The sequence below is a fragment of the Brachyhypopomus gauderio genome, chromosome 15 (genome assembly GCF_052324685.1).
Source record: "Brachyhypopomus gauderio isolate BG-103 chromosome 15, BGAUD_0.2, whole genome shotgun sequence".
NCBI lineage: Eukaryota > Metazoa > Chordata > Actinopteri > Gymnotiformes > Hypopomidae > Brachyhypopomus > Brachyhypopomus gauderio.
Genome location: NC_135225.1, coordinates 20,004,043 through 20,030,811, shown reverse-complemented (window position 1 = coordinate 20,030,811; position 26,769 = coordinate 20,004,043). Strand labels below are relative to the sequence as shown.

General features: G+C 44.6%; 1 protein-coding gene across 2 annotated transcripts; it reads left to right on the top strand.

Moving 5' to 3' along the window:
- Positions 1–26,769, top strand: rps6ka2 (ribosomal protein S6 kinase, polypeptide 2). Of its 2 annotated transcripts, XM_076974569.1 has the most exons (22): positions 1–501; positions 7,494–7,610; positions 7,809–7,890; positions 9,649–9,729; positions 10,095–10,174; positions 13,062–13,168; positions 13,350–13,427; positions 14,121–14,158; positions 14,259–14,401; positions 15,623–15,693; positions 15,860–15,948; positions 16,630–16,694; positions 17,422–17,524; positions 18,167–18,297; positions 18,937–19,062; positions 19,692–19,781; positions 20,016–20,174; positions 20,287–20,448; positions 20,718–20,794; positions 22,457–22,574; positions 22,709–22,846; positions 23,073–26,769. In XM_076974569.1, exons 1-22 carry the CDS (start codon positions 403–405, stop codon positions 23,196–23,198), a joined length of 2,280 nt encoding a protein of 759 aa, XP_076830684.1. In that variant the 5' UTR covers positions 1–402; the 3' UTR covers positions 23,199–26,769. The 2 variants fall into 2 exon arrangements, with proteins under 2 accessions (XP_076830684.1, XP_076830685.1); XM_076974570.1 differs by lacking the exon at positions 13,350–13,427 and having other exon boundaries at positions 4–501.

Genomic DNA, 26,769 nt, shown 5'->3' with positions numbered 1-26,769 from the left:
TTTCTAGAGTTGACAGCGGTCCACCGTCAGCCCACCAGGCGGGATAAGGGCGGCGTGATTGGATGCTAAGCCACTCGAACGTTTGTGAGGGAGCGGATGGTTCACGTTGGGCTGGAGCGAGTCGCATCCCATCCACAGAGAGCGACGGTGGTGCTGAGAACAGCGCCCGTCATGTTGCCATGCAGTAGTGCAACAGCGCCTGCGTGAGCAGCACACATCACCGGGGACTGGCGTTTTGGACCCGCGATACTTTATGCTCAAACCTTCCTGCTTATAACTCTATCTATGGATTAGGGAGGGAGTGGCTGGGGAGCCACTGTAAATCCCTGCTGGTGTGCGCCGATCTGGATTTAAGCGCACGACAAAGATAAATTGCACTGAGAGGATACCAGAACTGGGACAATGGACACGAACATGCGGAAATTCACAGTTCGAAGATGGTTTTCAGTGTACCTGCGCAAGAAGTCTCGGTCGAAAAGCTCGAGTCTGTGCAAACTAGACGTGAGTGTCTCTTGTTTTCTCTGGCATACAAACCAGTACGCTTGTTTGAAGTTATGAGTTATACCGGTGTGGTATGTGCACAACCGGCTTTGTTGCTACGTGAAGTTATGTGCAGATATTTAGAGTCGTTTCAGGCGTGGAGTTTCTTGCGAGGTACTCGAGGCGCAGTGCGTGAGAATTCAACTAAAGTGCTTGTCTCCTCCACAGATGTCATATAGATAAGGTACATTATACTCTATCATTACAGCCTCAGACTCAAATTGTGTGTGTGCGTGTGTTTTCTGATAAACAAAAAACCCTTCAGTTCAGTTAAACTTGAACCGTGAAATTATTTTGGAGACAATCTGATAAAAGACGCCAAGGGCAGGTCATGCAAATAGCTTCACGGAGACTTCACTGTATGTGTCATAGGGTATATCACTGATTGTGGATCTGGGTTACTGTTATGGTCGAAAACAATCCTCTTAGCCTACGTTAAGCTCCCAGTCACTAGTCTACGGTCGGTAGAGAACCCAGGAGGAACAATACGATTTGTCACTAAAGTGTAGCCTAAATGAAAAATATTTGACCTAAGAGATCGGCCATGTACTTAAACATTGGACTCTTGTTTTTGTAGTTTGTTTACTAATTGTCTGCTCACTAAGATGATCGACCTTGGCATACCCATCTGTTTCGAATACTTTTGGACTGTAATTCTTCTGAAGTGTAATATTAAGTGTGTCGTTTAAGTCATGACAATTCCAAGCATTCACTGGAAGAGATAATCACTGTTTTCCTAAGTAATCATTCTATTATAATGTAATGATTCACTTCATTGTGGTTCATATACTGAATCTCATTATGTAAGTTCTCAATGGAATCGAGAATAGAACTGGACAATTCATTTTATTCAAAACGGATGGAAACTGCCTGCATGATTCTGAGACAAAAATGATAAACATATTATGTAAGCACTTTTAATTTAATTGTGCGTTTTCGCCATCTGCCCTTAAACTGCTGTGTCATCCCTTATCTGTGTGTCTTGTTACATAAATATATAAATGAGTATGGATATAATCGGGTTAGTAAATTAGGTGCTCTGAAGTCACTTTGAGAGTCATCAGTGATGGAATAGCTGTCCAGTGGAGCGAGGGAGTTGCTTATTTGCAAAATCACAATAATGCAGGGCCTGCCTACAATTATCTAATATTATACTCTATATGTATTTATGTCTATTGTTGTAATGGGTAAAGCAGAGGTGCCTTCTGCCAGTCATCTGCTGAGAACTGTCACTCTACAGAGTTTAGTGCCAACACACCAGGCAGTAACATTCAAAATCTGCCCAAGGCCTTGATTAACTGGATAAGTGTTACAACTACGATATGCAGTGTAGTGGATTACCAGGCCCAGATTAAGGCATCTCTGCCATATAGAGAAACTAGATTGTACTTCTCAGGAGAGTATCATGGCGTGATTGTGGTTCCGTATGCAACTGCCTGAACCGGAGAAACCTGAAATGCTTGTGTGATAAAGTGTCAGCTATCCATTACCACAAGGTCGTGGGTTCAAGACCCAGCGTTTTTCCATTTAAAAAAAAGACGCACGCCATTAAAATGTCAGGGATCCGGAACCTCCATTATCCCACTGCCTGTTCCTGTCCTTCAGAAATACAGAAGTCCTTAAGGCTGCAGAGGAAAGGAAAACAGACAGAACTTGTGTTGCATTTTAGAACATTTTACACCAAATGGGGCGGTCCTTTAATAGCTGTTATAAGAACCATGAAGAGCTGCTGAATGACACTGTTAAATATGCATCTATGGGTTAGAGCCGAACAACATTGAGCCTCTTTGAAGAACGTCCTGGAACATAACTCCTTCACGAGGATTTCTGTGGGGAATAAATCTCAGATCAACACTATTGCTCCATGTGGCACTGAGGGTGCTTATTCAGTTGTGTACTACACAAAACCTGACAGCATATGGGCTGACTCCTGTCTAGGGGCTAAAAATAAAGCGTTATACATTAGGGGCAGCACTGCCTTTAGACCCCTGGGTAGTAGAGCCTTTAGTGCCACAGGGGTCAATTGCTACTGGCTCAGCCGCCGACCTACCCTATAAGCTGCTGGTGGCACGGCACTATAACAGAGCACATGTGGCACACGTGAAGAATCACACGTGAGGTATCACACGTGAGGTGTCACACGTGAAGAATCACACGTGATGTATCACACGTGAAGAATTACACGTGAAGAATCACTTGCTGTCCCATTTCACCAACAATGGCACCCTGTATCCAGCGTATAGGTGATTCTCGCTAAAGACAATATCCATATGCGACCTCTTGAGTTAAAAGTAGGTGAAAGCTTTTCTAGAAAATTCTCCACAGCCAGTTGCACTAAAGGTGGGTGTGAATGTTTCTAGAAAATTGCCTGCATGATGCCCCTTGAGTTAAAGGTGGGTGAAAGCTTTTTCTAGAAAATGGCCCAGTGCAAAATAAGGATTAAAATATGAGTTTATATTTAGGACTTTTGAAGCACTCAGGGTGATATGTGCTGCACAGTCCAACAAAGGTTTTTTTGGTCTCTATCTACAGTAGCACAGCTCAGCACCCAGAGAATGTTGAATGCTTTGAATACAAATGATATTTTGGGTTATTGATACTGTGAGCTCAGTCAGCCTCCGCATGAAGCAAACTGGGATCTTTTCCATTATAGATGATCTGTTTCCTATTTCTGATCTAAATTGTTGCTAGATATGTTGCTTTAGCTCTTATTGGCTTTACTCTTTCTCTGTTTCTCTCTCTCTCCACACACTCACACAAGGACAATATGATGGTAGATTGGGCTTGAACAGACTTGAACAAAAAAACACAGGAGAAAGGGTTTGAGGGTTTAAGGGAATATCCTGCATTTCAATGTCTTCTCCAGTGTTCAGTATCAGTCCCACCGTCAGCGACGTTTTGTGGGTCATGCAAACTAGGTGTGAGAATCCACTTTGGTGCTGACGAGCCCCTTCTGTGCCTAGGCGTCCATACGTATCCAGAAACCCAGCCTGGTACCGCCGGGCCTTGCACTGTGCAGCACAGGAACAGCAGCATCCAAAACTATATTTCTTAGACTCCATCCATTTAATGCACCACAAGAGCAGCTTTATCGTTGTGCGCTGAACACTACATCAATGTCGTCTTTTTTCTAACTGCATTGCAACCGGCAGTGACCCCGGCCTGCAGAGTCGAACGAAACGTGCGATTCTTCTTCGCCGTTGCGTTCGTCTTGCTGCGTCTGTGCTCGTGTCGAGCGTGCAATCAAGCGTCTGGAGTTCCGTGTCTGGAGGCGCGTACGAAGTCACGCAGTTGCGCCAAAGTTCGCTGCCCTACGCTCTCGTGCCAACATCGTTCGCCGATGCGTACGAAATCCCAGGAAAAGAAGGAAAATGATTCTATTACGGATTCCATAAATTGCTATGCTATCACTTGACTAACGCGGCAATAAGCCGAATGGTGTACATTTGGAAAACCTTAGAGGCGTATGCTATCCCTGATCCACCCACAGGAGGGATCGTTTGCTGAAAGCGGAAAGCACGGTATTTGTTTTCTGCTCAGGTCCCCATGCTCTCGATCGCGAGGCCGAGTGTGGGCACGGCTACGCGCGGCTGCTGCAGGGTGTTGCGTCAGGAATTCCTCGCGAGCTCCGGCAGTACACGTCGGAGCACTGGGCTCGCGCCAAGTGTCACGTGGTGCACGTGCCGTGCGTTGAGTGGCTAACGAGGCAGTGGCTGACGGTCAGGGGACGTCGCCCACTGGTCAGTCACACGTGTCATCTCTGCCTCGAGCATCAGCTCTTCTGTACTGTATGGCCTATAATATTGTGGGGTCAGGGGTTTTTTTTACAGATGTAATGGAGCTACTGCACTGTTTGGTAGAGGCAGCTGCAAGCATCGGATGTTTTCTAAGAGAAGTGTATATACCATGTCTCCACCCATCATGAAGACTCTTCAGTCATAATTTCCCTCATTGAAAATGGAAGAGGGGTGTCTGTGTGGGAGGATGAGGTGAGCCCTCAAGGGCCATTATACCCTGGACTCATTCTAAACCAATTATAACTGGGCACTCAGAGGATGGGGTGGAGCTAGCATGAAACAAAATTTTTAAAAATGTAAACCCCAAAAAACATTCATTTCCCATTGATTGTGAAGAGCTGTGCTCTCTCTCCCCGATTCCTCTCAGAATCTCGGGCTTTCTTGTGAACCGCCCTTTGTGGTTTCAATTATTACTTGCTGTCTCTGGGGAAAGAGAGGGTAATTTTCCTGTTTCCTGTTAGATATCCTGTTCGTTATAACTCTTGCCAGTAATTTGTGTTAGTCTTCTAAATTTAAGAAAAACATAAGGAAGAAAAATGGACATTTAACAAAAGTGGAAAAGGAGGTCAAAGAAAGGATAAGTAGCAAGAGAGTGAGAGACGGCTTCCAAATGAGCAGCGGCAAAAGATCTTGAGACGTTCTGCCTTTATTTGTCCTCGCTGTGTGCTATTTTGTGTGCGCACATAGCAGGTAGGACAGTAGACTAGGTGCTCGCCACCCGTGCCCTTGGGGGGTTTAGGGAGATAGCTGGATGAAGTGCATGTGATTGAAGAAAGGGAGCAGACTCACTTATAGCAACTTTAAAGAGCTCTTCTGTGTGACGGTGCTGCTATTTGGGGAAAAAACCTGAATCATCAACTTGGACCATTTTAGCTGATAGCAATATGACCTTGTACAGGGACAATATATTCACACAGATGTCATGCTGACCTTCCGTTTCCTGGTTTGTCTTCCCTTTGGGCTTTTTATAAAAGTGTGTTGTTTTTATGGCTAAATCCAACAGTTCAAACAGTGCATTGCCCCAGTGATCTGAAACAGCTGCCAGAAAGGATCGCGTTGTTCATCACACGCTGCTGTGGTTGTGGGTCAAGGGGAATCAATAATAACTGTCCTCACTGTCCCCGTCAATATTACCGTTCATGTGCAGTTGCAGAACTGCAGATTATTCGGAGTGATTCAGTCAGCGGATTCTGAGGCCATCGTGCAACGTGACGTCACCTCTACATAATTGTGATTTGCTGCGATGTGCCGTTTTCATTTCTTGGTCCATAGGCTGAGATCTGATCTTGCTTCCTTTAGTTCTTACACCGTTAGTTGACTTGGACATATATTAGTCACATGACTAATGTTCAGTCATGATTTGAGACCATTAAGGATAAATTGTAGCTCTGTATTAACTCTAGTAATGCAATACATCTGATGTTTCCAGCTGGATTTCATTTCAAATTAAACACATGAACGCCCATTTTTCCACATTATGTAATATGGCCCAGGCACTTACATGTTACATTTCCTGGAACTCATATTTACAGATATCAACAGATACTAGCTATTGAACTGATTCAATGCATAAAAAATAATATCTGCTTAGACTGCTGTCCCGAGTTACATCTTTGTTGTGAAGCATGTAATTCAAAATAAAGCAGCATAGCTAGTGACTACAGTGACTGGAAGAACAAACCCAGGGCAGGAACACATCGCGGGACAGGGAGAAGGTGCAGATGTCCTGTAGTGCTGATGTGCGTGCGTCTGTGTGCTGTCCCGCTGTCCCGCTGTCCTGCTGCGAGCTAACTCGACCTCCGTCTCAGTGACGCTCAGCTCCGGCTTTGCTCCGCAGACACTCTGGGATTTGGTAAACCACTCGGCTTCGACCTAAAGGCGATCCAGACGTCAAAATGTTCTCGCCCGCTACTGCCTCTTAATCCGTCTGTCTTGAGGAGCAGTGGCTTCGAGGGCCTTATCTAATATAAATGATTACAGATATATTGGGTTTTGGTTTGGAAGTGCATTGTCCTTTAAGGTGTTATTAATAAATGAGCGACTAGTCTCTTTATACCCAGTCTTTATGTATGAAAACAAATTGGACTCAAAATCCTGATATGAATATGTAATTACTTCTTTCTGAAGCACCATTATGCAGCTGTTCAGACATATTAGTCAGGAAAAGTCCTTAAGGATTTGTGGTATCTTCAGTATTAGTATTCTCTGGCACAACACAAATTGAAACGACTCATTTAAAGCTATTTAGAGAAAATTAACATTTGTCAGTGTTAAAGAATTTCTTCATTGCCATGCGACGTGCGGTTAAATCTTGATTTCTGCAGTACTATGCATACACAAACACAGGTGCCTTTGTTTACATGAATGTGATGCAAATTTCAGGAAGGTGTTTGTCTGTTGGCAGATATACCCCACATCTGTGCTCTTCACCTCTCGCTGTCTTAATAATTTCATCCTAGCAAAAACCTAGTTTTACTCTCCATGGTCTATATACAAAAAATAAAATCCAATTGAAGGTTTGGCCTCCTCTGTCTAAGCTGCTCATTATAATGATCAAATAGTTCAGTACATTCTTCACTTAGTTATAAAGGCCTTTATTCTGTGACCCTGTGTTACACAGTGGCACGCTGGGTCTATTTACCTTCACGGGGTGCAGGATAAGCCGGTTTAAGAGGCTCTTAGCTGCGTCAGCCGCACGTAGCCTGGTTCAATCAGCGGAGCCGGTCGGCCTTGGTGGTGACGTGTTCGGCGCGATGACACGTTCGTGTGCCGGTGATTTTCGCTGCAGGGTCTCTTACGCTGGCGCCCCCAGCAGGTTGGAGGGGGAACCACAGCCATTTCAGTTTCCTATGCTGCCTCCTCGAAGGCGTTTATCTTTATTGCTACAAGTTCACCTTTTCTATGATGTACAGTACAACCACTCAAGGGACAAACTGAAAATAGATAATCATATTTAATATGAGCTGTATTTATGGGTATTCAGTTGCTATGTACACTGGACCTGTTTACTCCAACATCTCATTAGTCAGAGTGGAAGCTGGTAAAATCTCTCACACACACACACAAACACACACACATGGCAGTTCGTGGCAGGAGTGTTTGTTTTTCACTCTGCCCACATATGACCTGTTCCTGTACCATCTGTTGCCTTCGCAGGATGACAGCATACTGAAAGAAATAGATATAAGCAACCATGTGAAAGAAGGTTTTGAGAAGGCAGACCCTTCCCAGTTCGAACTCCTTAAAGTTTTGGGACAAGGTTCCTATGGAAAGGTGAGTGTAAAACATGACAAACGCTACTCTACCGTATTTGCTTCGTGTTGCTGTGGCCCTTGACCGTGCTACCAGTATTTCTGTGGGGACGTTTGGATGTTAAAACTAGTTCTGGCTCCACTGGAAGCTCATGGACTTGTAGATTTCATTGGGAAGCTTTTGGACTCCACAAGGATATTTTTCTCACATCTTTTGCAGGTTTTCTTGGTGAGAAAAACCAAAGGAACGGACACGGGGCAACTGTACGCCATGAAGGTGCTGAGAAAGGCAACTCTGAAAGGTAATGCTAATCTGAAAGGTAATGCTAATCTGAAAGGTAATGCTAAGCGCAGTGTGTGGAGAACGATGGCGTTCGCTAATGTCACACCTTGGGAAGCGTGTCCTCAGAACAGGTGGGCGTAACATATGTCAGCTTTGGAAGTGTAATGCCGGGTCTGCTCTGTACAGCAACAAATGTGCCCACAGCATTTGATCCCTGCGTGCGTTCGCCCGTGAGTCATCCCTGGCAAGATGAAGAGGCAGCCGAAGCTCTCTGGCTGCTCTTTTAAAAATGATCCGAATCATCACAAGATTAGCTGCAGGGAGTATGTGGGCCCGATTGCCTAGCCGGTCCTGCCGAGTGGCCATTTTGCGATGGGGGCAATATTCCTCAAATCCACAACTGCCCTCAATGGGACAATAAAACTGAAAAATATCAGTTTCTCATTCTAAAATAAATATGGGTATCAGAGGCCACGCAAGTCAAGGAGAACTTAGCGATGCAACAAGCAGGATTTTGTGTTTTTCAGTTGTGTATTACCCTCCAGGTTTTTCTCAGTATGTGGACAATAGAGTGAGTGGAAATTCACATCTCATCTCTTTCCTTCACACGTCTCCTGCTTTTATGCTACTAAGAAAGTCCATTTTTAACACAAGCTCCTGGTGGAAAATGGAAAATGCTCCTCATTGAACCGCTAAATGAAGAAATTGAGAACAAAATGAGATTTCTATAAAATCCTGCCTGTTTAATGATATTCCCTTCACTGATTCACACTGTAATCACAACAAACAGATTGCCAGCATCCAGAATCATTATGGTGATTCATCATATTTGTATCAAAGACTATTGCGCAGTCCACAACCCACATTTCTCACTCCCTTGGAGTAACCATGGATACAAAGTGGAGTCTTTTTGACATGGAGTAACAATCCATTGTTGCTATTGTAATTTTTGGTGTACTTGCAAGTGAAAATAATACAGTTGATCAATATTATTTTAGCGTGTTGCTAAGTCACATACATCAAAGCACATGGTTTGTATTTCCGTGGTTTAACAGATGTACCTCACCTACTGGCAAGCAACATAACATCCTGCTAATCAGATTGTTTGTAACAGGTTTGCAGTGTAGCATGACTTCAGTTCTCAACACATAGATGTACATAGAACACATAGAAGTGGGTGACAGGTTTGGTAAGCAAAGCAATTTATATTACAGATTTTTGGATCAAATTGGTGAAATAGTAATGGTGAAATATATTGTGCTTTTAATTTTGTGTGTTGTATTGTGTATGTGCATCTTTTGGTGTGTGTGATGCCCTCCTGTAAAGTGCTCCCCCTACTGGAGGCATCGCACATCACACAGCAGTGTATCTCTTTCAACTCTACTGTTAGCAGCAGATGGTTATTCTGAAAGCAGTAAATTGAAGAGCTAATAGCTAACACTTATTTTTTAGGGTTTCTCTTGAAACTGCTAACATTGCTGATAGCTCAAGGGATGCATATTAACAGGGTAAAATTGCATGAACTCTTGCCAACTGAAAATCACCAGGATGGATTGCAGCTGAGCGAGAAGGAGGAAATCTTGAGCTGTATTCGAGTTCGTTTGAGCTGCAGGGTGTGTATGAAGCAGACGCGCTGCTCAAGTGGTTGAGGTTATATGAGCACGTGACCTTCAAACGTGTGGTCCTGACGTTAGAAGTAGAGAATCTTCTAGAACTCCTCTGTGTCTTATGTTTGAGTCCAAGCATAACCCCATCTGTTGTCCTTTTTCCGTCCAAGTGCGGGACAGGGTGCGGTCCAAACTGGAGAGGGACATCCTCGTGGAAGTCAACCATCCTTTCATAGTCAAACTTCACTATGGTGAGCTGTCTCCATGTCTCCTCCAAACACAGGAGACATACAGCATCCTTTTAAGGCTCTAGCAGCACTGCAGTTTCCAAACGGTATACTCGCACACTCACCTTGAAAAAAAAAACAGATGAAAAGAATTTACAATAATAAAAACGGGCTTCGAGAAAGCATCCTTTTAGTGAGCCCTTACGGTGCATGGCGTTCATGGACTGTCATTGTGAGCAGCTCATAATGCGAACCTCTTTATGCTTGTGTTATAAAAGGATTGCAAGCACACACGTCAGCCGGCACCTCTTAAGATTCCAGACGAGTGTGTGGAGAGGCAGAGGGAGAGGCTTTGATGTGACGCTTGTATTTTGTTGTTCTCCATGCAGCCTTCCAGACGGAGGGGAAACTCTATCTCATCCTGGACTTCCTTCGAGGAGGCGATCTCTTCACCCGTCTCTCAAAAGAGGTCCGTTCGCCTCGAGGGCAACCCGAAGTGTCGCGGATGTCGTTTTTGCGAGCTTCACGTCGGCACGTTCATGAAAGGCATTTGAATAGGAGACAAATATATATATATATATTTATATATAAACACATTGCAGTCAATTCCCTGGTCACATATTAGATGCACTCATCATAGAGACATATTTTTTTAAGTGTGCCACAGGACCACTGGTGATTGGATATTTTTGGGTGCTGGGCTGTTCTCAGTGCAGCTTTAGTACTGACACGGGAAGGAGCAGGTTGAGGGTGTGGAGCAGGGACAACTTATTATACACAGCTGTGCTGCTGGGTTTCTACATGTCAGTGGGGACTGTGGTACTGCACCAAAAATTGACCCAGTAAAGTGGTCCCACGCTCAGAAACGGACCATTGATAAGAGGTCGGAAGATGGCTAATGCTAATTGTGTTTGGTGACTGATGGGCTATGAACTGTAGTTTTACATCCTACATATTTCTCATGAACTGGTGCTAAAACCTGGTCAGTGTGTATGTTCATTCATTTCCATTCATCATACAACATGTCCCTACATTGTATAAAGTGGTTTGATATGTGCCAGCTCAGGAACACAGACTATGACTTCCTGGTGTAATAATACAACTCTAGTCTGGGACTGTGATGGTTTTCTAATGGAGATTTATACTGGGAACTCTGAGTAATTAAAGGCATGTCTGAAAGCAGGTCCCCGAGGACTTGGCCCACCACGTTGTAATTAGTACCGCCAGGGCTTCACTATAATTCTCCCTAATGAACTCCTCCGTTCGCTTGATTGCATCACTTATCTCTCCTATCTGCTGGATTCTATAAGAAAAACATGGTTCTGTGAATATCGCCCCGTCCTGCCAAAACTTAAACGAGAGACGGGGCAGAACCCCAGCTGACTTCTCATCTCAAGGGCAGGATTGCTCATCTCAAGGGCAGGATTGCTGCTGAGGGGAATATGCGGTTGCAAAGTCAGCACCCTTGCGTATTATGGTGGGTGTCGTCGAAAGGCAGAAACGGTATTGCTGTTACGGGATGCAAGTCCCTTATCGTGTCTTGTTTCTAGAGAGAGAAGCTGTTTTACACCGAACACTTTCTTCCGTGTTACCTTGACAGTGAGCATGCGTGGGGGAGTCGGAAACAGATCGCCCTGTGGGTGGGGGAGTCCTGCCCACAGCCTGGGTTTCTAACGGAGGTCTTTGTGCACTCTACCTGCCTCCACAAACCGCAGTACTTTTAATCAAAGTACCTGCTTTCACTGAGGTGTACGTAAATATAAACCTCTATATAAACCTTTGGCTTGGTCAGAACCGAACCGATATTGTTCAAATGCTCACTAGGTGAGGTAGACAATCTGAGATGGTCATGATATGTGATATGAGCTACTACAAGCTGTTTTATTACCTTGAAGGCCTTTCGGCAATTATGGAGATCGCTCATCTTAGACAGTGTGTTCATCTGGAACCTTGAGTCTTTTCTCCTTTGTTTACACAGAGGGGTGTAAAAGTGTATATGGAGACAGAAGACAGAACAAATGAAATTCATTTCTTAACTATCGTTTTAGATAGCAGTAAGCAACGTGGCCAGACAGGGCCGTCCCATCCTTCATGCACCATCGGCGTAGAAGGTTCGGGAGCCTCGTCTCCAGGTTTCCTTTTAATAACTCTGCCTTGAGTTTACTCTTCATGTTGTGCCATCATCACATACACCTCATAGATCTTGTTTACACAGAATTCCTCGGGGAACCTCCCACTCAGACTGTGGCACACGTGTTTTCACACGTGGACATTTTCAGCACAACAGCTGTAAACAACACCCCACCCCCATTCCTCCATAGCCCCAGATTTTTAGCAAGAAGAGCTTTTCTCCAGACAGTGATTAATGGCAGTCGTTGGCCATGCTTGACCCCCCCCCAACTAAACAGTCCTCTAGCTACCAGTCTCGATTTCATCGTCACCAGCATCTCTCTCCGTCGGTCTGACTAAACGACCGATCCAGTGATAAATTACCCCTGCATCTATGAGCATCATAAATTCAGCTCTATATATTTGAACAATGAAGTGATGTGCGACCAGGAGACAGACATGAATTACTCACCTGCACTGTCTCCACAATTGCAATTAGTCAAAGGCCTGATTTATATGCCTGCAGAAGAGACCAGCCAGAGTGGCTTTGTACTTGAAGCAGGTGTAGGCGCCGGCTCCTTGGCTTATAATCCAGCATGGCTAATCCACTACCAACAGGCCGCCGCTCCCCCCAGTAAATAAAGCCCAGCGTCGCCATGCCGCCCATACGCAAGCTTCCTGTGTAAGCAGCCAGTCCGATTCGGCCCTTTTTTCGATGATGTCACCACACCGTCTGCGGGTCGAGGCAGGTGTATCAGCACTCCTCCGGCCAGACCTACACCTATGGGGGGTAGGCGTGAATTAATGACCACCGGTGCCGGGATCAGTCATCTGCCAACTCCAGCTGCCAAGCTCACGCCTGGAACTTGTTAGAATCTGTGCGGGCCAATTTTCTCTTCCCAGCATGCCCACTGTCTGTCCCCTGATGTGACCTGTTCAGAGGCTAAATAAATCTTCCAGTGGTTAAAATTAGCTGCTTAACAAGCTGAGAGTAGTCCTCCCAAAACAGGCTTCCCCATTCCACATGTATTATCTACAACATAATAGTAAATTAATCACAGCATGATATATTTCCAGCACCAGTCGTTGAGGCAGTATGAATAGTGAACCTGTTCTTTGGGTGGTTAGTAATCCCTTTCTCCTAATTCTGTATCAAGCCCATTTCCTATTGAAAGATCGAGAGGTTTGGATGTTTTTCGTGACCTTCATGATTTTTCTTCAGCTGATGTTGTCTGTGTGCATGACAGGTGATGTTCACTGAGGAGGATGTGAAGTTCTACCTGGCTGAGATGGCTTTAGCTCTGGACCATCTTCATGGCCTGGGAATCATCTACCGGGACCTCAAGCCAGAGAAGTGAGTAGTCCTCTGATCAGCATGCTCTTCAACAAGGTCACGGGCTGAACCAACCTGAATGCTCGCGCATTCGTACCACGGTGTCCGATTGATCAGTGTGTCGCCTTATCGATCGCCTCAGGCAGAGCGTGATTTGATATGCAGTTCAGAAGGTCTTAACCCCTGGCGCTTCACTTCGCAGCATGACGAACTGCAGATTAGAGCCGTGTACGCACAAACCCCAGTGTGATCCCAGTTACGGGCCAGTATATCATCTAAGGTGATGTCATTCTCCTTTGAGTGTGACTAAAACCCATCCAGGTGTTCTGGTGTGATTAACAGCAGCTGTGTCTGGCTGGGTTTCGGAGCGTTTTACCTGTTCACACATGGCTTGCACCTCCTTCCTGTTCCTGGGCTGCGTAACGCCCCAAATATGGTCCACGCAGCTCACTTAAACAATAGGTACACATGAGGCTCGTGTGTATTGAGAATTGGTGAGAGAAAAAGATGGAGGGGGAGGATCCATGAGAAACGGCCAGTTGGGGCTCGTCCAAGCGAAGTGAGCAAGCAAAGTGGGTCCTGCCCTGCTTCTCGCCGTCTTCCCGCTCTCGTAGTAGCGTAGTGAAGAGGTGTGGGGCTCAGGAGAGCTGCATGTTGAACCTACAGCGAATGATTAATGACATGTAACTAATGCTAACCTGTAGGAAATCACACTACCCCATTCATAAAGTCTAGCATGTCTTCTTTCATCCCCTGCATACAAACTCACATGCACACAAGAGCTTCAGGCAAGGGAGAGCAATGAGGAGAAGGAATTGTTGATGAACGCCACGCAAAATGTTCTCAAGCTAATTAGGAGGATCGGTTTGTTGCATTTAATAGCCGCTCATTAGTTGCATTAGCATGTGTAGTTTAACTACTCTTTAAAAAGTATTAAGAGAAAGCATGTGAGGAAGTGTTCTCTGTGTTACAGCATTCTTCTTGATGAGGAAGGTCATATAAAGATCACCGGTAAGGCTCCTCGCTTTTCTTCACTACGAATTGGTCAGCAGGGAATCGACCTAATCGCTATGTGATGCAGACAGCTTCTCTTTCCCGCCTTCCCTCTCAGACTTTGGCCTGAGCAAAGAAGCGATCGACCAAGACAAGCGTGCCTACTCGTTCTGCGGGACCATCGAGTATATGGCCCCCGAGGTGGTGAACAGGAGAGGACACACACAAAGCGCTGACTGGTGGTCCTTCGGAGTCTTAATGGTAAGTGTCTTGGAGACTCACGGGATGCCACTGTGCCTGCTTACCTAAGGAAGCCTTGGGCTATTTCCTCTGTGAACCCAAACAGATATACAGATGGTATCAGGCTGGTGAGTTCTCCGAGCCTTCCAGCTTACTCCAAAAAAACATAAACACATCTTCCTGTTCAGCCGAGTTTCCCGTGTGATCTTTTAGGAAAATAAAAGATTGCTATTGTTAAATCGTTCGGATAAATTCAAATAAATAATATTTATGCTCTTCTTGCTGTTTTGAAATTAATAACGTGTGACTCTTGAGGTTTTTGCTGCAAGTGCCAAAACGGTGTTGCTCTGTAATCCCACCGAGGACCTGCTGCGTCTGCACTTTCTGTCCTGAGTTTCAACTCGGCGTATTTATTTTTGACAGAGCGGCACACCATTGTTCGCATGTTTTCTTTCATCTTACAATCTGTGAGAGAACTTTTTTTGCAGCTTTGCAACCCCGTACCTATAAATAAGGTGAAAACAATTGTTTTTGCGCACAGCTTGGCTTGTATTGATTCTGCAGGAGTGAGGACGTGCCCTTTGAGAATTCTCCTTCCCCTGAGCTTAAACGCCTACGTGTCTCAGTGGGGTTGTTGCTCCTAATGACATTTAGTGCAGTCACTGCTCAGCTGAGCTGAAACATACGAGAAAAGCAGCTCTCACCTCCAACAACAGCGGCTTGTGAAAGAGCTGAAAGGATTACGTCTTGGAGAATCGAGACGTAAACGTCGTCTGCTCCAACTGCGTGCTGTAGCTGCTCCTGTTTTCAGTGCATCCAAAAATTAATGAACCATGCACTGAAATGCGCACTAAATGGAACTTATTAGTTTATGTACTATATTTTTAGTAGAGCTTTTCCCACGAATGGATTGTGTGTCACCATCAGTAAAAGGCTGATATCTTTCCCTGTCCTTGCATTTGAAGATGGCTTTGACTAGTGAGAGTATGGATTTAGCCACAGCGCTTCCCAAGACCTGGCCCTTCTCCGAGGGCCTACAGTACGGTAATCCGTGTGAAAATGTACTCCCTCCTGCACAGCGTGGATTACATAACTCTGTGCACAGAGAGAGCAGGGTGGCTTTTTGAGCTAGAGTGATGTTGAGAGGGTTAGGGTTTGGGTGGGGTGGGGGTGGGTGGATTGGGGGATGGGGTCTAAGGGTCTCTAGCACCAATGCCTGATGCTAACATTGTTGTCTCCTAGTTTGAAATGCTGACTGGATCTCTGCCATTTCAAGGCAAAGACCGCAAGGAGACCATGGCACTTATCTTGAAGTAAGGCTTCTTCTGTCCGTAGTTTGTTCAAGGTGTTTTGGTTTTGAACGCGTTCTGCGTCTGGTCGTGTGAATGAAAAGTGTGGCGCTACTTCCATTTTCTTTCTCGTTCGAGTTTCATGGATTGAAACCTGAGGAAATCTGGACTTAATATTTCTCTTTTTCAGGGCAAAGCTCGGCATGCCACAATTCCTTAGCCCGGAGGTACAAAGCTTACTGCGAGCACTCTTTAAAAGGAACCCTGCCAACAGATTAGGTAACATTATGCTATCCAAAGTCTTCAGCACCTCACACTTCAACCATGCATACAGCACACTAGAGTTTGCCGTTACAAGATTTCACCGCTCCCTCATATCGAGGTGCCTTCATCGGGATGAGTCTCATGTAGGCCAGAGTCGGTAAACAGCTGCAGGCGTTCACGTCGGCCTTGCCACGCTGCTGTGTGTCTGAGCTGCAACCAGGTTCAGCCTCTGCGATTCATGCTCTGCATTATTCATGACGCGTGGCAGCAGGGCGGCACTGGGCATGTGACGGTCGTGCGTCAGGCCTTCCGTCACAAACGGGCCACTCCCCTCTCTCCCCTTAGCAGGCTCGCTCACTGGGGAGGAGCCACGGTTACGGCAAGGCCCCGGTGCTTTGGATCGGGTCAGAGCTTCCTACATTATCCATGGATCTGTTAGCAAAGCTTTTGTAGGAGGGCAAACAGGAAGAGTCGCATGTGGCTAACGAGGCTAATGAATGAATGCTGGTTAGCACGGGGCCTCAAAGCCCTGGCAAAAGGCAAGAATGGGGCTTTGCAGTGTAAATAGTTGCTCTGTGCATCCAGTGTAGCTATGAGTTGAGGAAAAGCTCTCGACTTGAGGGCATTTTGCATGACGGAGGGGAATATTGTGTCATAGGTGCTGCAGACTGATGTTTGCTCCTGTCATTACCATAGGAGCCGGACCCGATGGTGTGGAGGAGATCAAAACCCATCCTTTCTTCGCAACCATCGTCTGGAACGTGAGTGAGCATTTCGCACAACCGGTTCCTTCTGGTGAGATCCAGTTGGTTGTAATTTAACAGGAGGGGACAGACTCTTGCTAAACCTTCAGACACATACACGTGAACACATACAGGCCTCGCAAAACCCTATTATAAAGATCGCCCACTCCAAAGAGGAAGGAAAAGCTCTTTGGATCTTCAGACTTGGAGAACGTTTCTTCCATCTGAAAGCCATCTGCTCAGTTCTTCTGCTCTCAGGTTGCCATATCAACCATTAAATATAAAGCAATTCAAATTGGAAAGTCAGAACAATGCTGTTTTCAAAATAGATACGTGACTGAGACTTCAAACAGTAGAAACTAAGTCTGTCAGTGAGACAGTTTTTAGATCACGGGAGTGTGACAGTGTAGGTGTTACTTTTATGTGTCTGCCTGGTACTCCAAAGCCTACTGTCTTCCCTTCTTGCGAAAAAACCCTATTTGATCAGACAGTATTCCTGTTTCCCTTTTAAACACTGTCAAACCATTAAAATGATATGAATGAGAACTCTTGAGTGTGTTAAAGCAGGCAACATAGGGAAAATGACTTCTCTCATTGATAGTTCCACCTACACCATATAAGAACCTAAGCACTCCCAGTAATGCTAGCCATTGCTGATTAGTGATATCAGGGCTGACTTTTTTTAATGGGTGAAATGGGTATTTATATAAGGATATTAATATGTTTATGCCTTATTGACCAACAGAAATTGTACAGAAAGGAGATCAAACCTCCGTTCAAGCCAGCAGTGGGTAGACCAGAGGACACCTTCCATTTTGACCCTGAATTCACCTGCCGCACACCAACAGGTGTTTGTCAGTGTACGGCTACTCACAACATGTTTACCAGGCATATGTAAATGTAACGAAGTGAACTAATTATATATGTTTGTCATCGATATCACTGACCTTTACACTGTACCCCTGTCTGTGTTGGTTTCACAACATTACTTTACAAAGCCTTTTTCAGAAAGTTTATAAAGTCCAAGGACAGAAATAAGGAAACAAGGGGAGATACAGAAGGCAGCAGCACAACCGTCATCCCAGAGGTCTTGAGAATAGCTACACTATAATAGCTGTAACCATGCCCGGATGTGACTGTCCACTTTGGTTGATTATGCAGAGTGACGCGTCATTATTCAGCAATGTTGGCTCAGTAACGTCTCAGCACGGCTTTCAAAAAAGTAAATAAATAAAAGAGAAGTGCTGACATAACTATCTGTGGCCAGCAAGTATAAGTAATGTAAGTGCCCGTTCCATTTGGGGCCAGAAAGTTCCTTCGGGTCCCCTCTGCTGTGAGAGCAACCTTCGGCAAAGCCGGTTCCTACAGCTCACATCGGATCAGAGGTTGTTTTAACCATCTGCATCCAAGTTGCCATTCTAAGGGAGTGTATGTGTGTGTGTGTGTGTGTGTGTGTGTGTGTGTGTATGCATGCGTGTGTGTGCCCTCAGACTCACCTGGTGTTCCTCCCAGCGCTAATGCCCATCAGCTGTTTAGAGGCTTCAGTTTCGTGGCCAGTACCCTTGGGCAAGAGACGTCTATAACAGAGACCAGGCAGAACGCCATCAACCCAATAGTCCAGGTGAGAAGAGCTGCATTGGTGTGAGGAAAAAACTACAACTCCCAGTGTTCAATGTTAAACAGGTACAAAACACCTTTTTAGAATAGTGTTGATAGAATATGTTTTTGTGTAATATTCTATGATCATACAAAGTGGCACAGCTATTCACAGTACTGTTGGAGAGCAAATTCTGCGTGCATGTTTGGTTTTATGCTGAGGTTTCTCCTTACGTTCGGCATTCAGTGAAGAGAAGGACGTGCTGGAATTGAAACGCCATTTTGACTTTGTTCCAAAGTCTTTAAAATGGTCCAAAATTTGTGTCATGAAATCCTTCTGATTAGAAGCATTTTCTGGTCTATCTCAGCATAGACTATGTCCTTGACCCTGACTCCTCAGGGGTGGCGATTCTCCTGGAGATTCACCTTCATGTAGGACTCAGGCAGGATATCTGTCCAACTGTCCGGTCAGCAATTACGAAAACCTGAGATGGCTTTTGGATTCAAGGGCAAGAACTGAGTGACAGAGACATTAAAGTAGACATGACATTGGCTAGTGTAAAAACAAAACATTGCTCCACCTCAGGCCTCTAGTAAACAACGTGTTTGTGTTTGCAGAATGAAACGCTCCTACCTTAAGACATGCCTTTGTGTTTTATTCCAGCAACTCCATGGCAACAACATCCATTTCACCGATGGCTACGAGCTGAAGGAGGACATTGGCGTTGGCTCGTACTCTGTCTGCAAACGCTGCATCCACAGGGTCACCAGCGTGGAATACGCCATGAAAGTAAGTGAATTCCCTTTATCCCTTCGGTGGGGTCGCATTTGCATGAAGCCCCAGAAACAGCGATGACGAGCTCCAACAGCACTACTTGACAATTTACATGAATTCGGATTTTGAACTCGGATCGTGAATTCGGATCGTGGATTCGGATCTTGAACTCGGATCATGAATTCAGATCTTGAACTCGGATCGTGAATTCGGATCTTGAACTCGGATCGTGGATTCAGATCTTGAACTCGGATCGTGAATTCAGATCTTGAACTCGGATCGTGGATTCGGATCTTGAACTCGGATCGTGGATTCGGATCTTGAACTCAGATCATGAATTCGAAGTTCTGCGTGATTGTGGTTGTACAGATCAGGGCGATGAGGTAAAAACACGTAGAAAGCAAATGGATTACCTGATGCTAACTTGTTCTAGCACCTGTTGAATCCTCGTCTTCATTTCCTGACATAATGGCGGTTGGTGTGCAGTGTCATTTTGAACGTTTGTGTTTAGTACTTTCTGAGCGCCTGGTTCTTGTTTCCTGGTGACTTGCTCGTTGCCGTCGTGGTGTCATTCACCGTCAGGCAGAAACAGCTATCGCAGTAGCTTTCTTGAGCAGAAGTGTGATGGGATTACTTCATTTTAGATCATTGACAAAGCTAAGAAAGACCCGTCAGAGGAGATTGAGATTCTGCTGCGGTATGGACAGCACCCGAACATCATTACTCTGAAAGACGTGAGTCTTTTTTTTATAAAGAAAACATTGCTTTGCAGACATATAAGCTTACAAACACGAAGGTTGTGATGATGGACGCACAGACCAGAGCAAACTAAATATGAATAACATTTATATGAATTGATATGAAGTTATTCCCAGTGTAACAGAATCATCTGGCTCAGACACCCCTCCCTCTCATTCCCACCTAAACTAAGTTTTATTCCCCCTTTGTAACAACACTGCTGAGCTCAGGTCTACGATGATGGAAAATGCGTGTATCTGGTCATGGATCTGATGCGAGGCGGGGAGCTGTTGGACCGAATCCTTCATCACAAGGGCTTCTCGGAACGCGAGGCCTCGGCCGTGATGTGCACCATCACCAAGACCGTGGAGTACCTCCACTCACAGGGGGTCTGTTCTTCTCTCTCTTCCACCCTCTGTGAAGTCAAGCGGTTTCAGGAATATCTGAGGAGAATTGTCTCATTTTATTGTGTCTGTTGCCATCTGCCTCATCGTCACGAAGGTTGTGCACCGAGACCTGAAGCCAAGCAATATCCTGTATGTCGATGAGACTGGGGACCCAGAGTCTATCCGGATCTGTGACTTTGGCTTTGCCAAGCAGCTCCGAGCTGAAAACGGCCTTCTCATGACCCCGTGCTACACTGCTAACTTTGTGGCTCCTGAGGTATTGAAGCACCCTCTTTCTGTCATTACTGCCGGCAGCGTATGATTGAAGGAGTTATTCTAATAATGTGTCATTCGAATAATACAGTATAATAATATGTTATTACAATAGCATAATAATAGTTATTAGAATATTTGTAAGAAATTAATTCTGTATATTAATTCTGCACCACATATTTCTTGAATGATATGCGATAAGCGTAATGGATACCTGCTGTTGTGCAGTCCCAGGGATACGTGACCTGCTGTGTGTGTGCGTGCACGTTCCAGGTTCTTAAGAAGCAGGGCTATGACGCAGCTTGTGACATCTGGAGTCTGGGGATCTTGCTGTACACCATGCTCGCTGGGTGCGTTGTTGTTCTGTCTGCCTTCACGTTTTAGAAATGTCATTCGACATGATACACGATAGGTAAACAATAAGGGATTATATTGGATTTCGGAGACACTGGAGATGCGGTATATTATACGTGTCCTGCGGAGCTCCTGGATTGCCTCAGCCGTGTGCGGTATCGGTGTTCCCTCTTGAACACACCTGAACTGTCTCCCGTGGTCCCGCCCATTCTGAACTCAAGGTGTTAAGGTCAGGAAACCACTACACCCTTCAGTGCCAAACCCAACCCCCATGGTCAAAAACTATTGCATTAGAGCAATGTGCAAAGTTATGAAGTACCATCGCATTATTCGGATGTACCATAACATTGCTGTGTGGAGTGGCAGTGACCTTCTCAAGGTGATAGACCTGGGGCTTCTAACGCTTCTTTCTTCTCTTGTGTAAAGCACTTTGAATTGCCAGTGTGTATGAAAGGTGCTAGCCTTGTCTTGCTTTGCCTTGGAAAACCTTCTCCAGTACAGGGCTGAATTGGGAGTCTTCTAGGCAGTTGGGCAGAAGGTCTCAGTCCCAGCGTTTACGTCAGCTCTTACAGCCCTTACAGCGATGTGTAAGCCATAGCAACAGGGAACATGAACTTGAGTTACTCCTGTTCCATTATCATAAAAAGAACAGAACGCTTCTCGGGTTTTTACTACATCTCCACATCTGAGATGGTGAGAATGGATGCTCCACCTCTAAATTTGGCAGTGATAATGAATAGATAAAATGTGATCTACTGCGTGTGTGGTTACGACTCGGAAGTGCTGGCAGGAGCAGAGAAGAAGACCTTCTCCCTGTCACGTTATGCTTCAGGAGCTATCAGGCCTTCTCTCCAAACTCCCTCGCATTCTCACAGCTTCACCAGGGAACTTTGCTGTCAATTACACTCGCAGACTTGGCTGATGTATGAAGAAAAAAATAATAATTTTCACAATATATCTATCAAAACATACCTTAATATAACTTATATTTCAAATCTGTGAATTCTACATATCAACTCTTCCACGTAGTCAGATCTTGTGTGGATGGAGTTCAGTCTATGACAAGCTTGTCACTGGAGTTCAAACAGGCAGTAAGGTTTTTTGTGGCGTCAGAATTCCACTCCATGTTCCTGCCATCAAAATAGCACAGGATAATTTGCAATATGTTCCTTTACGCTGACAGCTTGTCTGTGTAGGAGTGAACTGGCCCCAGAGTGTGTGCCGCCTGCTCGTACTTTAGATAGAATCCCACCCTGGTTCATCTTCCTGGCATGCAAACAAATGGCAAGACCACACATCTTTTAAAAGACCCCGTCTCCCATCAGCACTAGGAAAAGGGCTCAATCCTGAAGTATGTTGGGGGGATTACGTGAACCATGCGGACACATGGAGTAACTGTGCCATCCAGAATCGACAATTTACTGCACTTGCTGATCTTTAAATCTCCCGGTAATCGGGATGACCGAAAAGCCGCATTTCATCTCATCCTGGTCACAAGTGGCGACTAAAATAGCATCGGGGAAATGGGAAAAACAGACAAAGAAATAAATCTGTCTTTCTGATCTCTGTGACCCATCCTCCCCCCTTTTTGAACAGAGATGATTGAACACGCTTCCGCACACTTGACCTTTTGTGTCGTCCTTCCTCGTTCCAAACAGGTTCACACCCTTCGCAAATGGCCCTGACGACACCCCGGAGGAGATATTGGCACGGATAGGAAGTGGCAAATATGCTCTGACCGGAGGCAACTGGGATATGGTGTCTGATGCTGCTAAGGTTAGAGTGTTCCTTAATCAATTGTAGGAAAACATCCACTAAGTTTTGGTGGTGCGGCTGGTCGTTTAAACAGCATTAGCGCCATTTGGAGTAATTATTGATATGATTTCAAGAAATTTGTCCCGCATTTGCAGGACATCGTAACTAAAATGCTGCACGTGGACCCGCACCAGCGGCTGACCGCACCACTGGTCCTCCGCCACCCTTGGATTGTAAACCACGATCAACTGTCCCAGGGTCAGCTCGTGCGGCAGGACCTGCAGCTCGTCAAGGTTGACCTCACGTGCCTGCACACACACCACCGTCTTATTTTATGCATCATGGAGGTGTTCGTGTCCTATGTAGTGTAAGAACGTACAACAATGCCACTGCTTTGAACCTTAAACCATATTATATCAACAGAGCTGCAACTTGCTCATTTTTCAATCCAGGTGATTTGACGGTGTGATTTTGCCCTGACGCTTGCTGTGTCCTTCAGTGTGTGGTTTGGCTTCCTAGGGGGCGATGGCTGCTACGTACTCGGCTCTCAACCGAACGCCGCAGGCTCCAAAGCTCGAGCCCGTTCTCTCGTCCTGCCTGGCCAAGAGGAGAGGCATGAGAAGACTGACCTCCACTTGCTTGTAGCTTCCCGCTCCACCAAACAGCGCCACCTACAGGCCGAAGATATCCGACCGCTCGCCAGTGGGAGAAGAAACCAGCCGATTGTCAGAGAGAGAAGGCGGTCGAACAATGTGACCGAGGAGGTGGAGCAGAGGAGAATTTGTGAAATGGTTTGACCCCACAGAAGATACACCTCCAGGAATCTCAGGGCCAGATGGCTGCTAATATTAACACTGAAGGTGTTAATTTACACCCAGAGCTCCCGCCAGATTGTGTTGCATTACTGCTCTAATCTGGAAGGCATTTAGATGGTGTATCACAGTGAAGGGGTTTTAAATTATGGCACTGGACAAGAGTACGCACATAATCTGCTTGACGTTGGCTAAAATCTTTGGCTCAAAGTCTTCTTATTTCATGTGAACCAGCAGCAGGTGATCCATATCAAGCTAACTTGGCTGACAATTCGAGATTCTCCTACACACATACAAAGTCTGACTGAAAGCGAGTTCAGAATATGAAACGAAAATATTTAAATACATTTGGCCACAGAATTACCAGGCTAGAACTGTCAAAGTAAATGTAAGTTATCGGGCCAAAATAATAGTTTATCAGTAATATTTAATCTACCAGTAGAACGTGAAGCTAAATTGTGCTAAATCACTAAACCTTTTATGCAGACCTGCCAGCATTTTTTACATTTTCTTTCTTATTTATATATATATATATTTTGTCTAATATCAGCAAAGTGCATGCAATGTAAGTGATTTTATGAGCAGAAAAGAAAATGGCTAAAACTTTAATGCATTTAACATGCTGCAATAAGCACAATGAACATTTTGCAAACAAGTGACAACAATTTGTCACTTCTTTGTTTGAAAAAAAAAAGAATCTGAGACATGGTTTATATTTACCATGTCATTTTCATCTGTTTATCATCACTGTGTCACTGTGTAATCCCAGTTGGGGTCCTACACAATGTAGGACTCATTTATGGGATTTGCTAATCATCTATATTTTGTAAAAAAAAAAAAGCTTTTCTTGATGATATTGTCATTTATTTATTTGTTAGTTTTTAGCACTAGTGTTCACTGTGTTCATAGTATTTAACGTTTTTGTTTTATTTATGTATGTCTCTATTAATGTATTGGTCATTATTTTGTCCGTATAAGTGCACTGCATCAGTCTTGTTTATTGGGAGACAAGGTCAATGAGTGCCACAGTTTTGCACTTTACCATTTACAGAGAGAAGAACATACAGAAGATCATTTGATTTGATTCGATCTTTCTAAATTTGTCTATGAATGTTGGCTCATCACCTCTAGCGCCCAAACTAACGGGGTGGTGCGATGCCTACAGGGCAAAGGGCAGCGGTGGAAGGACCCTCGGGGTTACAGACCTTGTCAGCAGAAACTGGCTGTTGGTACATGGGACGCTCACTCACTTGAGGGAAGGAAATGGAGCCAGTGCAGAGATACTAGTTAGAGCTAGTGGAGATACTAGTTAGAGCTAGTGGAGATACTAGTTAGAGCTAGTGGAGAGATACTAGTTAGAGCTAGTGGAGAGATACTAGTTAGAGCTAGTGGAGAGATACTAGTTAGAGCTAGTGGAGATACTAGTTAGAGCTAGTGGAGAGATACTAGTTAGAGCTAGTGGAGATACTAGTTAGAGCTAGTGGAGAGATACTAGTTAGAGCTAGTGGAGATACTAGTTAGAGCTAGTGGAGAGATACTAGTTAGAGCTAGTGGAGATACTAGTTAGAGCTAGTGGAGAGATACTAGTAAGAGCTAGTGGAAAGATACTAGTTAGAGCTAGTGGAGAGATACTAGTTAGAGCTAGTGGAGAGATACTAGTTAGAGCTAGTGGAGAGATACCAGTTAGAGCTAGTGGAGATACTAGTTAGAGCTAGTGGAGAGATACTAGTTAGAGCTAGTGGAGATACTAGTTAGAGCTAGTGGAGAGATACTAGTTAGAGCTAGTGGAGATACTAGTTAGAGCTAGTGGAGAGATACTAGTAAGAGCTAGTGGAGAGATACTAATTAGAGCTAGTGGAGAGATACTAGTTAGAGCTAGTGGAGAGATACTAGTTAGAGCTAGTGGAGAGATACTAGTAAGAGCTAGTGGAGAGATACTAGTTAGAGCTAGTGGAGATACCAGCGAGGCCACAACTCGAAAACCTGGAGAGAAGTAAATGGGAGGAGCTGCCTGCCCTATCAAAACTTAAGCGATAGGATAAAATTGGACATCTGTGCTGGCATAATGGACACCGTGGTCATAAATGTACGTAGTAGTACAACACCTTGGACCAAATATCAGTGATTCACTTCATGGTTCATTCAAGTGTCCCCAAGTGGAGAGGTTTAAATATTTAAGAGGCTTGGCCACTAGTAATCGGAAGAAGGATTGTGTGATTAGGCGTAGGTTAGGTGCAGTGGTACTTATGTAGCCACTGTACCAGACTGTAGTAGTGAAGATCTTGGAGTTGCTTCTCCATGTTGGGATGAGTCAGTTTATCTGATAAGGACGCCCCCCCAGTCAAATACCGCTGGAAGGATAACGCCAACGGCCAACTGAGTTCTCCTCGGAGCGAACCCAGATCCTGCTGAAGGTATTTGAGATCTGAGCGTGGTGTGAAAGCACAGGAGGGTCTGGATGGAGTTGAGGACACACACCTGGGCACACACCTTATTTTCTCACCCTGTTGCCACCTTGACCCTGAAATGGATGTTGTGGGTAAGAAGATGAGTTGAAGTTGAAAATACACAGGGTGTAAAAATGAAGGGCCGTGAGTTCTGCTGAGCAGTATGCAATGACCATACAGAGAAATGCACTTGATTTCAGAACTGAGATCTCTAATGAATAAATGATGGGAAACAAAAAAGAAGGTGTTGATCTTAGCTACTTCTTCAGATCTCAGCTATGCCTACGTAAGATCCATGAAAAAAAGCAAATGTACTTAGATTATATCTTCATGTTTTTTCATGTTGAACATCAAACATTACATTTACTGTACAGAATGTTAATTTATGTGATGCATGTGAATACACACATCACCTTTTCCCCAGTACCTCAGTGAGTTCTGTGCTTCAAAAGAGAAAAAGCTTTATTGCGGCACATTGATGCAACACACTGCAACACTTTGATTTCGAATATTCCCACATCATTTGAAATTTCCCACGTGCTTGTAACAGTCTCTTAAAATGAACTTAGTGATAGGGGTGTAGGTAAAACTGTATGTCTGTACAATATATTATGTACACTTGCATATAGAATTCAGTAATATTTTTGTACCATTGTGAAATGACTTTTTTCAAAATGGTAGTTCACAGGAAGACATTATATTCTATGTTTCCTGTGTCACCAAAGCCTTGATCAGACCACTTATCCTTGATTATGTGGCTGTTTTTTTAAGTATGAGAGGTTGACTTAGATTTGTTCTTTTATGCTTATGTTTAATTTATCTTTATGTTTTAGATAAATAAATAACCTATTATGGACCCAATAAAACATTTAGGACTGCTTGTAGGAGCCATGTTGCTACTTTGCTTTGTATTGGTATGCATGCCAGACATTTATTAATAAACTACACTGAAAAGTG

What these genes read in the sequence shown, in the direction of transcription:
- rps6ka2 (XM_076974569.1), top strand. Translation starts at nt 403, where the DNA reads ATGGACACGAACATGCGGAAATTCACAGTTCGAAGATGGTTTTCAGTG. An exon ending in GAGAAAGGCAACTCTGAAAG is followed by an intron (nt 7,891 to 9,648) that starts GTAATGCTAATC and finishes TTTCCGTCCAAG; the next exon opens with TGCGGGACAGGGTGCGGTCC. An exon ending in TGGTGTCTGATGCTGCTAAG is followed by an intron (nt 22,575 to 22,708) that starts GTTAGAGTGTTC and finishes CCGCATTTGCAG; the next exon opens with GACATCGTAACTAAAATGCT.